This window comes from Sceloporus occidentalis, unplaced genomic scaffold, assembly GCF_023333645.1.
Source record: "Sceloporus occidentalis isolate IW3139 unplaced genomic scaffold, rSceOcc1.0.p SCAF_15, whole genome shotgun sequence".
Lineage (NCBI taxonomy): Eukaryota > Metazoa > Chordata > Lepidosauria > Squamata > Phrynosomatidae > Sceloporus > Sceloporus occidentalis.
In genome coordinates, this window is record NW_028316995.1 from 17,572,298 (window position 1) to 17,589,784 (window position 17,487).

Sequence of the window (17,487 nt, forward strand, 5' to 3'; positions counted from 1 at the left end):
TAAACTATTATATTTATGTGATATATGTTTTGCCTTTCAGGCTATGTATAAAAAGTTATTCTGGTATAAATTTTCAGAAGTGGTCTTTTCACTACAGCAACCAACAGAACGCTCTTGCTCGGTTAGCCGTTACATTGGTTACCATGTAGATTGGACCACATTTGAACCATGCACCAGGATAACCTCCCATACCAAAGTCACTTTGAAAATATGAAATACATACAATTGTTATAGCTGTAAGAGCTTAAATTGTTAATTAAATTGTAATTGCTAAAGCTGTAGGCTACAATCCAGAAGGCTGCTGCCAGGTTCAAAGGCTAATGGCACAGGTTAGTTCATTTTAAAATACACAAAGACTAGTAGTTTTTAAAACAGAGACAAAGAACAATACATCCCTGCAGAGTTTCCGGACAGTATCTGTCCACATATAGAAGAGAAAAGGACAATACTGCTGAGTGGAGTCAAAGGAAAAGCGAACAAACAGAAGAGTCCCATGAATCCTGGAAAAAGTGCATGTTTGCATAGAAGGGCTTAATATGTTAAGATCCAGATCTCCACCGCAGTGGGAGAAGGCAAGGAGCGATGGATGTGACCAGGGTAGGTGGATCACTGCTCTACCAAATGGGAACGGATGCAAATTGGCAGAGGGCAGATAAAGTAATGTTATTGTACTGCGGTACAACATGGTGGCCACTGACATTACCAGCTACACCACACAACACCACCAGATGAAGAATCAGCACCTAAATAGCACTGGTTTAATGCATATGAAAACAGTTGGTCCCACCGGCCAACCTATGGTCCCTTTACTGCCCGTACGAGCCAGCCTCACTGCTTTTAGCATGGTACCTATGAGCAAAAGGTAAACATATTGGAGCAATGTTCTGATAAAACCCAAGAACAATCTGGTACAAAATTGGTTTGTGCAGAAACAAAATTGGCACACAGTTTAGGTCTTCAAAAAACATCCGCTTGTGCCATAGCCTCACCGTCTCACATTTGCTGTGGTTCTAAAGGCTCACCATTGAATGATGTCCACAGGTCAGAGATGGGTGCATAAACAAATTCCAAGACATTTTCTTATATACATAAAATATACATCTGTCTATTCTATAAAATAGCATCAACAAAATAGATCCATGAATGATTAACTATTAAGTTAATCAAAGTATCTAGATACTGATACAATGTAAAAGTTTCTCTTTCCACTGGGAGTTGCATAGTTATTCAATCTTTGATAATGCTTTGTGCCTCCAATAAGAAACAAGCAAAGGAAAAAGAAAATGTCACAAAAGAAAGTTCTCCTTCATCAATCCACTAAGGCCAGTCACTGCATCCTCCAAATAAATCTTATGATGTAGCGCAGCACCCGTAGGATTACAACTTGGTCGTGGTCTGGTCCTTGACGTCCATGATTAAGGAAGCCCTGCAATGAGAGAGGGAGTTGTGTAAATCCTGTGCCACAGGAGCCATTGTTTTTGTTTTGTTTTTTAAATAAAAAAATTCATAAAAAAAAACTTCTAAGTAGACCTATAACTGAATTTTAAATAAACACATTCAATGACACCTGATAATAGACTACAAATAAAGTCTGCATTCATTGAGGGATTTTCTTTTTTGTGCGTCTTGTGGTTAATAAAAAAAAAAAAAAAAAAAAAAAAAAAGAAAAGAAAGTTGCTTACCTGCCACTGACTGGTTGCTTCAAACAGCCAATCAGTGGCAAGAATAGTCAGAACAGTAGTCTTCCTTTGTGGGTTTGTCAGGGACAATAAAACACTTTTGCAGGTAAATAATTACCGCACATTATATGAGATGTATAGAATAAAAAAAAACCAAACAAAAAAACCCAAAAGCGTAAAGACATTAAGACATAAAGAGGTTATATAGAAAATGGTTAAATGATTGTTAATTTCCACACTAAGAACTATACAAGAGGAAATTACAGATTTTCTTGTATTGCATTTCAGGAGGAAATATAAATAAAGAAGATGGCTAAGGTGACAACAGATACGGTCAAGCATTACCCAGAATAGATTATTAAACAATATCTATGTTTGGATCATGGATAATACATAGTAACTTTTTACCACCAAGAGGCAGAACATTTAATGACATCCCAACCAGACCATGAACATAACACGGTAAGTTTCTGGAGATTTATTACATGAAATTACTTGATAATGTGTTCATGTATCAAGTGCCTTATGTGACACAAAATTTTAAATGTGACTGGTTCATTGGACAGTAAATATTTTTGGATTATTTTTTATTTTTTTAAGGGGGGGGAATAATTTTTAGTTTTCATTTAATATTCTTCAAAGCAGATCTATTTTTGTGCCCAAGTTGAGTTTTTGCAATGAATGGTTTCCAGTTAGTGCACCTACGCGGCTTCATTTCAACAGGGATAATGGAAGATCATGGACTCATATGCAGCGTGGCTTTTGGCAGAGGTCACCGCGTGAGCCAAGGGGACTTCTTATAACTAAATTTGAATACATTTATGCAGTGAAGATATCAGTATATCACTCCTTGGCCAACTCGTGCGCCCCCAGTAAAGGTGCGGGGGTCTGTGGGTCACAGACACTTTCACCATTGGGTTTTAAATCAAGCCTGAGCAAGTTTTCGGAGATCTTGAAGATATTCTTGTCAAACATTGTTGCTGGAGTAGGGTAAACACATTTTCCTTTAGTGAATATATACTATGGTGCTGTATAGTCAAAGTGCCTTTGCTTGAAAGATCTGTATAGATCCTCCTAGGTTGTAAGTTTGGGTCACTTGGGTTGAACCTATAACAAATCTCTTTTTTTTTATCCCGTAGCAAATTCTGGGGTTCCAATAAACCTTTGCTATATCATAACATTGTAAATACATCTATATAGATTGCGATCCCTCTCTTCCTGATCACGTGTCCGATTCGGCTGAACCCGATACACTTTGTAAATGACAGACCCGAGGGCGAGACAATTAGATGCCTCAGTAAGGCCTTAAAAAGCCTTAAGCTTAGTTGTAAATACCCTTTTCTTCCAGCGTACACCTATATAGGACTTATCATGCCACAAATAACACCATTTCATTTGTATTCCCAGGGTATTGTTAGCAACTCCTTAACTCAAACCTACTCTAGGTCACTAAAATCTAAACAGCACAGATCTCGTTAGTCCACGTACCGCAATACTTTTTTTTTTGCAAACAGATTAAAAACAGAGCTATGAAAGCATTCTGGGGAGTATAATAAGGCAATGTTTAGTGGAATGCAACTATTGTGAAGATGGATCTCTCTAATAAAAAGTGCTTTGGAAAACCCATATTACAGGAAAACAATTGGCTTATGGCTTACTTAAGTTAAATTTCATGCCACATCACATAAATTATTAACAATTCCTTTAACATATACAGTGGATGTAGTGAATCACTTTCTACAGAGAGACATAACATAGGTACTGATATTTAACATTAAAAAAAATCTGTGCACATAAAGCTTAACTGTATTCTGGGTTTTCTATACATCTATAGGGTGGTGAACTGCAACCGTAAGGTCACATAAAAGTTTGATATACACATACACACCTGCATTCTTATGTTTTCAATGTTCTAATGCATCTGTTATAAAAGCATAAGTGTTGAAACAGTGTTATTTGTTTCAAAAAGCAAGGAAAACATTTTTTTTTGCGTTACCGGCCACAATAAGTTTCTTCCGCAGTAGAAGGATGCGTGCGAGTCAGACCCCGGATGCAAAGCTTTACTGGGCTTTCAGAATGTAGGTTAACATTTACCTAGCCTTGGAGCAAGGTGGGGATGCTGGGGGTCAACGACCATCAGCTTTAGCTAACCATACTTTATGTGAATACATTATATTCTTAAAATGGTACATGTAAAATGTAATATACAGCTAGAGGAGGCTGAAGAGAACGGACTGGACACGGTGATAAATTGAATTAAGTGCATATAATAAACTGCACGCTAACGGAAAGCACATCTTAGAATCTCACCGACTCTTCCAAGAAGCAGATAATACATAATGTGTGTACTCTATGCTTTTTTAGAAAAAGAGCTGTTTAGCAGCACTGTGTGACATTTACAGAAAAATACTTCCTGTATCAAGTCCTCTGTCAAAGTGTTTAATTCAGATTTCTGCTAAAACTTTAGTGCACCAGTGGCTTTCCCAATGTAAGCGTGTTTCACGTGTTAAGAAATAACAAGATCAATATATGCGTTAAACAAAAGGGACCGGTGTTTTCCTGCTCTTCTGCTTGAAAATATACGGCACACACGGATATTCAGTATATACTAGGCCTGAAACAACTAATCGATAAAATCGATAATTTAAATAGTTGACAACGATTTTCATTATCAATTAGTCGAATCGATTTTTAGTGATTATAAAAAGAAGGTTTTTTCAGAGCAAATGCTCTGAAAAACTCATCTCCTTGCAATACGTGATACGCACAGACAACTTCAGTCTCTCCCCTCCACTTCCATACACCCCTCTGACTCCCCTCCCCCCTCCCATACACCACTCTGCCTCTCTCCCGACTCCCTGGTGTTTTGTGAACCTCCGTTGCTGACAGGCACTTTCACTGCAGCTTCATAGAAGCCTCAGTGTAAGTGAAGGGCAGTAACAGAGGCTGTCTGTGCGATGCAGACCCCCACCAGCTGACAGAGAGGATGATCCTCTGCAGGAGACCTCGATTCTCTGTCAGCCGGTGGGGGTCTGCACGATGCGCACAGACAGCCTCCGTTACTGCCCTTCTCTTACGCTGAGGCTTCTATGAAGCTGCAGTGAAAGTGCCTGTCAGCAACGGAGGCTCACAAAACACCAGGGAGTCGGGAGAAAGGCAGAGTGGTGTATGGGAGGGGGGAGGAGTCAGGGGTGTATGGGAGCCACCCTACACCACTCTGGCTCCTCCCCCTGCCATACGCCACTCTGCCTGGCTCCCTGGTGTCTTGTGAACCTCCATTGCCGACAGGAGGCAAAGTGGTGTATGGGAGGGGGGAGGAGGCGCCAGAGTGGGGTATGGGAGGAGGCAGAGTGGGGTATGGGAGAGGGGAGGAGGCAGAGTGGGGTATGGGAGAGGGGAGGAGGCAGAGTGGGGTATGGGAGAGGGGAGGAGCCAGAGTGGGGTATGGGAGAGGGGAGGAGCCAGAGTGGGGTATGGGAGAGGGGAGGAGGCAGAGTGGTGTATGGGATGGGGGAGGAGTTAGAGTGGTGTATAGGGGGAGGTAGAGTGGTGTATGGGGGGTATAATGAATTTCAGAGTGGCATATCTGGGGGAGGCAGAGTGGTGAATCAGGGAGTATAATGAATTTCAGGGTGGTGCAGGGCATTTATGGGGGGGCGGAGTGGCATATCAGGGTGCACAGTGGCATATAGGGAGGTATAAGGCATAAATGGGGGCGAGTGGCATATTGGAAGTTATAAGGCATATAGGGGGTATAAGGCATATCGATATTAGGCATATCAGGGGGGCATAAGACATATCTGGGGGTAAAAGGTATATCAGGGGGCTCAGTTGCATATCACTGGCATATAAGGAGTATAAGGCATATCGGGGGCACAGTGGCATATCGGGGGCACAGTGGAATCTCTGGCATATAGGAGGTATAAGGCATATATGGGGCAGAGTGGCAAGCTGGGGGTCAGATGTGCATAACTGGGGGCAGTTTGGTAAATAAAAAAATATAAACAAGGCTTTTTTCCTTATAGTTTTTATTAATTATGAAAAATAGTTAACATATGAATTATTATTTACTAATAACTTTGTATTAAAACCTAGTTTGAGAAACACCGTGTTTGGGTTCTTGTAGCTTTTATTATGTCAGTAAAATAAGAAGGTGAATAGAGAGAGGCCATTGTGATAAAGAGATGAAAGTGTAAATTGTTAATTTTTTATGACATTTTAAATTAAAATTTTTTATTTTTTTTATCCGATTAATCGATCAATCGTAAAAATAATCGGCCAACTAATAGATTATTAAAATAATCGTTAGTTGCAGCCCTAGTATATACGCGCGTGCCGTATATTTATTCAGTCATTTTTAAATGGCAGATGCACAAAAACCAGTTAATGTGCAGGGAGACCCCAACTACATGCTATTCTTTTCTCCATAATTTCTGGCTTTGTTCAGGTGTGTGGGGTGGGGGCATAAAATGAGCATTCAATTCTCCTACCCTTCTTGGATTGTACAACGCATCAAACTCATCTCCAAACCGACGAAGCTCATGTGCGATCCAGATTTCTGGACTCATGTTATGTGGCTCAATGGGAAGCCTGGCAGCTGCTACAAAAGAAAATAAAAAAAATGGTTACAATACGTAATATTCTTATGATGAGAGTTTAAATCACAGTATCAATAGAAAGTAGTGTCAAGTAGTTCACAATTTACCAAAACAAAACAGGTGCCAAAGAACAAATATACCCTTAAGAAATGCTCGCTTAATTGCCATCTATTGAATAGCCATAAGTAGAGGGATCACAGGTTAAACAGAACACCAAACAACTGAAGAAATAGAACTTTGTTCAAAAACATTGTATAACACTACTACAAAACACACACATTCATCCAAACACATTCTTCAAAACACATTCCTTCACAAATGAAGTTTTATATAGACCTGGTATTATAACAAAAAGGGTGTCCAGCAAACTTGGGCCTAACCATCAGATCACCTTCCCCCCACCCCCATACCCCACATTTCACAGTCCTTTACAACAAAAAGCTCACCTTGTGTCTATACCATGGGGAAAGGTGGCTTAAGTAGCTTAAAAACAAGTGGGGCAACCAATGATTTAGACGATGTCTGAGCTGCTGGACTTGTGGTTAAATTGGAATCTCCTTTAATCCTGTAGTCGGCCGTTTAGTCCGGCCATGGAGATCAGCAGCACGGGTTATTACTCCATCGCCAGGACGCGTAAGCTTTATTGTTGTGTTAACCATTAATATTTTGTAATAAGAACCTGAATTTTTACTAAAAGAAAAATGAAAACTAAGACATTCATTTGAGGCAGGGGCGGGCTGGGCCGGGGGGCAACTGATTGCATGGAAGTGTGGGGGGATAGCATGGCATAGGGAGGCTGTCTAGGCATGATAGGAGTGTGATTGCTGTTATCAATTTTTTATTTTTTTTCGTCCAATAATTCAATAACAGTATTAATAGATATATATGGTTGCAAACAGCAATCACACGCCTATAATGCTAAGTCAGCCAGGACATGCTAGAACCTGGGCATGATAGGATTGTGATTGTTGATAATTATACACACACATATATATATATATATATATATATATATATATATATATATATATATATATATATATATATAAATATTGATTTATTTATTTTTGTCTAATTTTGGTGTTGTTTTTTTTCGGTTTTGGCCAAATGAATGCTGAATTTTCAGTTTAGGTCCAGAATTTTCATTTCGGTGCATCCCTACTATATACTAAGCCAGTCACTGAAGTGGTAGGCCTACACCACATCAATGTTTGGCTTAGTATATAGTGATAGGGGTTGTACTGCAGTATTGTCAGTGTCTGGCTCAATGTATAGGCACACATTGACGGTGGTACAGCGTAATCCCTAAGTATATAATAACAGTTATGCTGTACCACCGTCAATGTGTGCCTCACTATATAATGATAACAATTTTGCTGTACCCCTGTCAATGTTTGCCTAACCATAGAAACTTTGCAGTTTTAAAGTGTGTGTGGGGGGGGTGCCACATACAGGTTCTGCCACAGGTGCCAAATACTCTAGGTACGCCCTTGCGTCATGCAGCAGTCAGGCCCAATGGCCATTCCTCAGCTCTTCGTCCCACGTCTTAAAAGGGGTGGGATAAAGAGCTGAGGCACGGCTATTGGGCGGCGCGGTGCGTGCACGCCGGCCGCTTTGACTGCTATCAATGTCGCTCACAGCTGCTTTGAAATGTCTACTTCTTTAGATAAATGATAGTATAAAACACCTTTACAATTGCTATTGTGGGGTCATATTCAGTGAGCTTTTCATGCAAAAAGGGACAGGTTGCCCTTGCATAACGTATAATACTGGAAGTTTTTGTAAACCTTCCCACCGATTTCACTATGCATTATTCAGGGCAAGTTCACCCGTCGTTGCAGGAGACGCTCATTGTGCCTTTCATTACACAAAGTAAACAAGGTAAGCTTGGTGTTCAATCCAGTTCAGTGACTAAACCTGTACAAAAACCACCGCCATAGACTGTTTCAGTCACTATATCGTTTCCTTCTACTCCAGCTCTCTTATGCTGACCTGACCGCTTATTTAGCTCTAACATCCATAAACGTTGGTTTTAATTATTATTGTTTTATACGGCGTCATCGTATTCCGTAGCGTTGTACAATGGGTGGACAGGACATAAGTAATATACAGGATAACAAGTTGACTTACAGAAAGCGGTGAGGGGGGCCCTGCTCAAACGAGCTTACAATCTACAGTATCATTGTTATACGTGTCCTGCTGCGATGCTAAAGTCTGTCCATCGTGACCCAGGTTTGTCTGCTTTTAAGCTATATAAAGAAATGTAAAAGTAAATAAGTCACTGTCCCATTCCACTTCAGTTGGGTAATAGTTAAATATTCCACAAAATTACTGTGGAAACTGTATGGATTACTGCTTTCTAAGAAAACAAAAGGGGGATATAGTCATCTTAGCCAAAGAGAAGATCAAGTCTCTCAAAGTTGATACCTTTTATTGGGCCAAGATAGGTGAAGTCCTTTTGGGACTTCAGAAGTCTCTTAGACAAAGACATCTGAGGTTTCAATGGCTTATGCGACGTTCTGTAATTACTGGAAATGCAAGAATCGAGTTAGAGACTTGTTTCCCAAAGTCATGCAAGCGATAAAGCCTGCAATATGTTATTTTATGCCAAAAAATACCTGGGAGCTTCCCAGAGCTCTCCCACTTCCAGGGTAGTGGCTTCATGAGCCAGTAGTGAAGGCTTTACTTTCTTATTATAAAACAGGAATAATGTCCCCAGATATATTTTTTTCCTTTTTTTTTTTTTAAAAAACACACCAGTGTTCTCCTGCGTCTCCTCTTCCATACTGATGAGTTAGAACACAGTGCTATTTCTAGTAACTCAAACTTGAAATAAAACATGTCGCTGTCACACAGAGCAGTGGGGCTCACCTAACAATTCCAGTATATATTTATATGGATCAACATAAAGGTTAGTAAACATTTAAAAATGTTATCAAAAGGGCTGAAGAAGACACAGGAAAGGTGACATGGGTTCTTAAAAGAACGTTGCATGTAATCTAAAAGAAAACTTGGAAGAAAAACATTTTGTAAAAGCTCTCTGTATATAAAACATACCTTTATTAACAGAGATGAGCCACATACAAATAAACTATTTTGATTTAAGATTTGCTACTGAAAGAGCAACACATTTATTCAACGTAGACAAAGCAACATTGGAGTTTCAGGGAAATCCAAAACATGCATGGCCTCCTCTAGTTTCAGACTGAGCCAAAGGCCACAGAAACTTGGCTGGAGAGCATGTCTGATGTGCTGTAGGACCTGATCTGACCAGCCTTCGAGGTTAAATCAGGCACGGGTCTCATGTGATTCTCTGTTACTGGCAGCAGAGATTCATTCAGAGCGATGTTTATGATCTGGAGTGGAAACATTCTGAAAGCCGAGAAAGCAATTCAGACCAAAAGAGAAAAAAAAAAAAAGCTAAGCAGAGTTCAGCAGAGCGAGGAAATGCTCTCCTTCCCCATCTGAACACTTTATAAACGCGCTCGGCTTTCTGGTGCCAGAAAACCCCTCAAAACATCCTATGGCAAGTCTAGTGTGAGAAGCTATTGATCATATCCCATGCTGCGGCCAGCAAGCTCCTCGCTGCTGCAACAGTCACTTCACATCATTAAAGTGCAGTAATTCAGGAAATTAATGTCGTGGTTAAGTGGTTGATAGTGAAAATCTGAGGCTTTCGGAAAGGACTTTCTGTGGTACTAAAAATTTATTTTTTTTAAAAACTAACGTTTTTTGGCTGCCTTCTAGGTCCAAACCAAATTTGTCGACCCCTGTCTTAATAGCTATCTAGACAAAGACAATGACCATTCCCAGCATAACAATTACACGAAAGCGTAGGCAGCAACACTTGTGGCATCTTTCAGTAAAAGCCTCATAGGCACCAATATCAATGTGCCTTGCCATGAAACGTTTGCCTGATATCCCTCAACCCCGTAAGGATTATTACTGACGGCAACGTATGGCAGGATCCAGCCACAAGTCACCCAAGCCAGAAGCTACCACTGCAGGGTCCTGGCAAGGTCATGCCTCATACCGGCTCATAGAAAACAAAAGCTAACTCTATATGGAGCTGGTTGAACGACACATGAAGTGGCTCTATAGAGAGCTGGTGCATGTGTACACAATGCAATTTAAAGTCACCATGGCAACCTGGCATCTAGTTTGGCAATTGGGTCACATAAAAATACAAATCGGCATTATGTAGGCAGTAATAACTGTGAACCTGTTAACAGAAAATAGGAGACTTCATAAAAATGTCAGACATCCTTCATTGGGTTCGGCAAGTACAGACACATACATATATGACGGGTTAATGCCAGGCTCATTCTGGACACAGGCCTTGCGAGAATAAAGGGGGCTTTAAAGAACTTTGCAGTCTATGGATTGTCTGCTCACAGTCTAGCTGGGGAAACTTTAGTAAGAGTATCTAAATACATTTCCTTGGCATCGACGGGTAACCAGAGCCGTGTAGGTTTTCTTTTCTTACTGCACGTGTGCGTGACAAGCCCGGGCAGTTACATTAATTCAGAGACCTCGCTCAGAAACAGCTGCTCGAAAGGAACACCACAACTCATAAATCATGCTGAGGAGCTGCCAGCAGCTGTAACCCCCACTCCGTACCCCCACCCGACTCAGAACAAGTGTAATACAAGTGCCACTCATCTATAATACTACTTTATTTAAAGCAAAGTATACTTGGTTAATAGCTCCTATGGAATTGGTGGGGGGCAGTGTAACTCCCCCCCCCTTGATTTTGTTGCCCCAAAGGGGGGCAAATCAGAACATACATTACAGCTAAATCTTCTATAAAACAACGAAAGCACTTAAAATAAATACAAAATTAGTCAAAAGGGTTTTCAACCACCAAGATCATTCTTTCAGGTGTTTTGATATAAGAATATACCCTTCAAGAAAAAAGGGGGGCACTATAGCTTTAGGATTTGCATTAGAGTCACCAGTGCTCTATGCTGGCCCCCAGACAGGCCCTATGGCCAGACATGCCAGCTGGGTCTGATGTTAGTCAGTTTTTTTTTTTGTAAAAGATTTAGTGTTCAATGCCGACTCACATGTGATTGTAATCCGTAAGGAAAGAAAGAAATCATGGAGTCTACTTCCAGGAAATTAATTTTTTTGTGTTGTCCTTGGACAGACACCGGAGACCCAACTGGATCCACTGTAAGATGTTAGCATGAACCTAGAAAGTGCGACGGGACAGATAAATAATTTGAGTTCTCCTTCACCATTTATTAAATAAGGGCGTCAAAATCAATGTCTATCGTTAGAGCAGAAGACATGTGTCATGACTGCCGGGTGGCTTACTAGTTCATGGTATTGTTTGTATAGTTCCCCGGCTATGCTTGTTTCACATGTTCATGGACTGGCTAGACATCCAGCCTAGAGGTTTTCAACATTTAAGACACAAAATAAAAGAATGACGAGCTTCTAGACATACCCGTTTCTAGACATACCCAATCTCTGTGTATGCACAACAGCCAAGGCCGAGCACTCTCCGTGACAGACAGTATCCACATGCTACAACAGTACTGCCTACCGACAAAGCTTAGAGGAGGCAGAGGGTGGCAACAGGGTCAGCTCTATATAGCACTACGATCAACGGTCCTCTTCAGTGTCTCCCTCTACATTATTCCGTGTCTTTACACATTTACTGCGTTTAGACAATTGGGGGGGGGGGGGAAGCTTCTGCGGATCCTTGAGGTTTTCCTTAAACATTATTGTAACTTTTAGAGCTGCAGAACACATTGATGCTCTCATGTTACCAAACTCTGAGAAAGGAGGGCTATCAGGTGAGGAAATAGTGTAGTCCCCAAATGTTACAGGGGTTGCCACCACCTGTAACTATCACTGCCTGGCACCCCTGCGATTCAGGCACCTGCCTGGGATGTCTGTTGCCAAGACAGGACCTGGTAGCCACCTCAACCAAACTCTCCGGAAAGCATTCTAGTGGAATGTGAAGGGATATACAGACACACAAGACTAATGGGCTCCACTAGCCATCTAGTGTACATCCGAATAGACATTGAGACCGTGTCTTGAGGAATCTCCTGTACAAAGAATTTAGAATATAAAAATTGCGTCTGCATCTGAATCTTAAAACTATCAACTAAAAAAAGCATTTAGAAGTAACTCCAGTCGCGATACACATGTAGAAAAACTGCCAGAGCCGTTAATGTCATGTTTCTTTTTTGGGTGGTGTCTTCCTCTGCTTCCGTTAAAAAGCACATTAAACCCTCCAATTTCTTCTTAATTCTATAAACGAGACTATAGACAGAAAAGAGTGCCGAGGCCGCAGTGGTCTTGATAGCAGCGATTTGTTCAGGCCTCGAATTATATTTGGATAGGTAAACATTACAAATAATGAAAGGTTAACCCCCGCATGTATATTATGAATGTACAAGATATATATATTATACACACACAAACACACTAGCTTTCTGCATAAGATAAAGCTAGGTCACAGAAGACAAAATAAATACAATGAGTACTGTTTTAGAATTGTAAGTAATAAGAGACAGATTCATGCACCTGTTATCTACTAAGTATGTAATAAGAGTACAGATCCTGGATTATCTCATTTGGCTCGTCTGAATTTACGCTTCATCAAGAAAGCATTAAGTCATTTGTGAAATTATATTAGAACCAACAGAATAACACACATCGTCCTGCCTGAACGTCAACATCATAATCAAACATTAATTTACTCTCTACGGCCACATCCGCACAGAGCTCGGGGGATCACAGGAAAGGCTTTCAGCTTCCTTTGGCGACGAGCTATCCTCGTGATTTCTGCAGGAACTCTGGAGTTAAAGACCAGCACATGATCAGGGCTGGTGCAAGGTTTTTTGCCACCCTAGGCAAAACATAATTTTGCTGCCCCCTGGCACCACCCCCACAAGCCCCTCCCCTTTTCCCACACCCACCCCTCCACTCCTAACTGACTGACTCGCTCCCACTCCTCCCCATAGTGACCGCAAGCCGCGGCCACACTTACTGAATGTCCGCGGCCGGCGGCTGCCTCCCATGAAGTGACCGCAAGCGCCTACTTTGCCTATAGGTGGCTGTGACTATGATATAATATAAAGATCAGGGAGCCTTAAGATGTATAATAGATAATATATATTCTGCTGGGATACAAATCGCATGCATTGCTTTTCTGCAGGCGAGCATTTTTTGTTTGATTGTATGAACTGGCCATCCCCATTAGCACACCACTGCATACAGAAAAGTATTGTGATTACATTGAAAGGAGGTGGGTAAGCGTTACATGATTGACAATGCAGATAAGAATCTCTGCAGTGAGCGTTGACAACGTTATTGTGTGTAGTGAAGAGCAAATCAGCCCAGGGGAATAATCCCACTTCTGGGTTTACCTCATTCACCTGCTAGAAATAACATCACAATGCCTGCAATGTCAATGCTAACAGACATGCAATATTTTATCTTCATTTCTACTCTTATCTTAAGACCAGCGTCCAGATGACTGCTCAGTATTTCTACCACACGCGTGACTTCGTAGACAAACCACCACTTTGTGTTACAAGCAAAAGCTATGAATGTAGTTAGTCTCTGGCTAGTTATAACCTTTTTGTCACACTTTGGGCACCAGTTTACATCAAGCCGATTGCTCATTTGCCGCTCCTCTGTACCAATCGGTCCATTGGTTTCCCATGCCCTCCAGAATCAAATTCAAACTACTGACCCTGACCAACAGAGCCCCCTATATCTCTAGCCTCCTATCAAAATACACCCCTAACCAACCTCTTCGTTCCTGCATTCAGGATTTCACCCGTGCTGTACCACTTCTCTGGAATTTCCTTCCTTGTTCCATCCGACTTTCTCCCTCAAAAGCGCACAACCTCAACACTTTAATTTAGCATCCTGATCAAGCCATCTGAACAAACAAGAACTTCTACATGTCATCCTGACTCAACCAACCCATCCCCATCCACGCAGTCCTCTCATACCGTTTCACTCACCCCTCAACCACTGACTGGTGTAGTTGTAAGCTCCCAAGAGCAGGACCCTCTTTTCCTTTTATGCCAGTTTATCTTTTGTGATTTTAATCAGTTTTTATCACATTATCACTTAGTGAATCCACACGTTATATATTGTTTTTTGGTTTCCCCCTGCCGATCAAGAAGGGCTTTTTTGATACGATATGATCAAAGAAATGGTATTTCCTATACAAAAAAAATTATGTTTGCTATTCTTAAACCTTTTCACAAATCTGTTAATCTTGTCCCCATGTCCTATTTTGGACGTATTTGCAGCTGACCAATTCAATTTAATCCATCAAACCATATATTTTTGATATAACAACCCACAGTATTTCAAATGCTGGCATTTTAACCCTTTCCATTAACTAATTCTACTACCAGCGTTTGTCAAACTTTGTGGTACCCCTGTCACCCCATGGGCAAACAGAGAGAGAGAACACTAGACAATAGTATTAGTGTTGTTCATGTCATGTAAGTTTATCCGTATGGTGGGGAGAAGGCAGTGAAATCCACGTTATAATTGGGTAGTATACAATGTATACATGGCAGGACTCCCCGCTAGACACCACTACTAGGCTTTGCACAGCAATTAACGCTTCTAGTCACACGCTTTACATAGCAGTAAACATTTATTCACAATCAGTTGTGCAATAGCCTGAAAAGGTACAACTGCAGAGTGCTGCCAAAAGAGCTTTCCTTTGGGGCATATTACACTGAGCAGCGCACAGCTGTAGCCACAGCTCTTCTCTGTAACAAACACGGTTATCAGCTTGTCATAAAAGGGTACACAAGGCTGTAAAGGTGGAATATACACACACCACATAATTAGAAATAAAACAAGATGCCACGGCAGAGATCAGTTTTTTCTAGATCCATGCATTGTCATATTCATGGTCTAGATACCCACCAGCTCAATATTTTAACATGAGTACACAATGATTTAGGAAACAAAGAAAAAAAAATGAAAAATCTAGTACTAACTAGAGAGAACTCTTTCTTAAGAGTTAAGGTCAGGTGACACAATGATTACTTAGGGAATGATACAGCCCATAAAGTACTTTGTTTTATGTGAACAAAATAATCAAAGCCTCTCACAAGGAGTATCAGAGACTGGGAAAGACCACAAAGCTGTATAATTAATAGAAAAAAAAAAAAGAAAAAAAAAAAAGGAGACACGCATGACTTGTTACATTAAACTAATGCGCTCAGGTGCTCCCTATGTTATAGACAGTAAGTCTTAAAAACTTAGACTACAGGTTCTAAACAAGCCAAGCTAGCACACAAGGGTTCATTATCGAGCTCTGCTGAGCGGTGGACAATTGACTACCTTGTCAGTACAAAGGCTGGATGAGGATCATAAGCATTATATATTTAAACTACCTGTTGGCTACTGCTACTCTGGATTTATCGAAGATGCTTAGAAAGCCGTTTATTGCACAGTTAAACAGTCTGAGTTAAGCAATGTGTGTGTAGGCCAACGTAATAAATTAAATCCCTTCAGGCACAAGAAAAACCAGCAAAAGCAGCACAAATGAGAAATAACTAAATACAATTGCATTAGGAAACAAACAGGATGAAGAACAATTAGAATGCGATACCAATCACTGTAACAATCATACAAAGTGGGGGGTTGTTAGTTGAAATAAAAAAGCAGCAGGAAATTACAGGTTTTAATATTGTTTGTCTAATCTTTATAAATCAGTGCTGTGAATCTCAAAGCAGGACTGCATATTAAACAGAAGAATACTTTAGAGCTTCAAAAAAATAAAAAAAAGATAAAAAAAAAAACTTCCCATAAGGCAGACCGGACATAGCCTTCAAACCCAGGTCAACTTAGATATTAAGCCAGTCCTGAACGCAGGCATCTCCACACATAACGAGCTTAAGACATATCTGGTAATGAGGATGGCAAATGAGTCAGGGGATTCACATAAGCACTATGAACATTGTACAGATAAAGCATTTCTAGAACTTCAGGTTGTAGGTTATTATTGCGGTCCGCATTACTTGGTAGGCTTAGGCATTCAGGGGACATGAGCATTTTATATGATCCTTTCATATTTCAGGTGGCAATTTTATATCTTATTTCTGGGCACAGTTCTTATCGAACTAGAACACACTTGAGACATGTTGATATACTACACACCAAAAGCACTGGATCACCTCTAGCCTATAATAGCATCCTCTCTCATACGATTATTGGTGTTTGACCACATAAAAACCAAAGGGCTATAAAACACAGCGTACCAGATCTCACTTACCCATTGCAGATAAATAGTGGTTGAAAGCCTGGCAATGAGGACTTGGCGTCTGAGTGGCTTTATCACAACCCACAGGAGCAGGACTCACTTCAAATGAGAAATAGCCACTTGAGGTTTTAGATACAAGGGACGATCTTCTTACCAGCATACAGTGTGGGGATCTGTTGGCAAAGGAACTGGGGCTATAAGGAGAAATAGCAGTACCCCAAGGTGTGCTGGCTGAGGAGCTTCCACCCTCATCTGTATGAATACCTTGGAAAGGGCTGTTTAGAGATGTGGGGGCCCCTGATCTAAGTGGACGATACGGAGTGGGTCTACTGGTTGATTGTAATTGGCCGCCTTCTCCGCTGTCACTGCCAGGGCTCAAAACTGATGGTTGTTTGGCCATTTGGTCTTCTTATTTCTGCAAGGTAAACCAAGACAGACATGTTCAGACATAACTCCAACATCGCTGTGTGATGAAGCTTAAGACAGTTCTATGGCAACATGTACCAAGTCGGGCAAAAAAAATATATATATATATACAGAAAATAAAGAAAAAATACACTTCCTGTACCACACTGGCCCAAACCACAGTAGGAAGGGAGGGGTCGACTTAATTTACTGCGAAAATGTGCAGGCTGAAAACCATTTGACTTCCATTAGAAAGCCATTCCAGACAACCCCTGAGGATAGTGTGAAACGCTTCAATTAATCTAACGAGGAAGCAAAGCATTTCATAATTAAGATTCATAACCTGAGCTGCCTTGGCTAGTTTTAACTAGTCTTTTTTTTCTTCAAGATTAGTAGAGTTCTAAGTGGGATGACTGCCTCCCCTGCTTGGACTCTAGGGCCCAAAGAACATGGCCAACATTTAATTGCTTAAATCTTGCCAACTGATAAGTGTAAGACTGTACAAGAGGGTTTGTGTGTTTTGGACAACTTGGAAAAGAGC

At 40.8% G+C, this 17,487-nt stretch overlaps 1 protein-coding gene across 1 annotated transcript; it reads right to left on the reverse strand.

Annotated features, from left to right (window-relative positions):
* Nucleotides 1–1,327: 1,327 nt before the first annotated feature.
* Nucleotides 1,328–16,941, reverse strand: LOC149303341 (bcl-2-like protein 11). The gene is made up of 3 exons (XM_089481632.1): nucleotides 16,554–16,941; nucleotides 6,170–6,276; nucleotides 1,328–1,426 (listed from the first exon to the last, which is right to left on the reverse strand). Exons 1-3 carry the CDS (start codon nucleotides 16,939–16,941, stop codon nucleotides 1,328–1,330), a joined length of 594 nt encoding a protein of 197 aa, XP_089337758.1.
* Nucleotides 16,942–17,487: the final 546 nt, after the last annotated feature.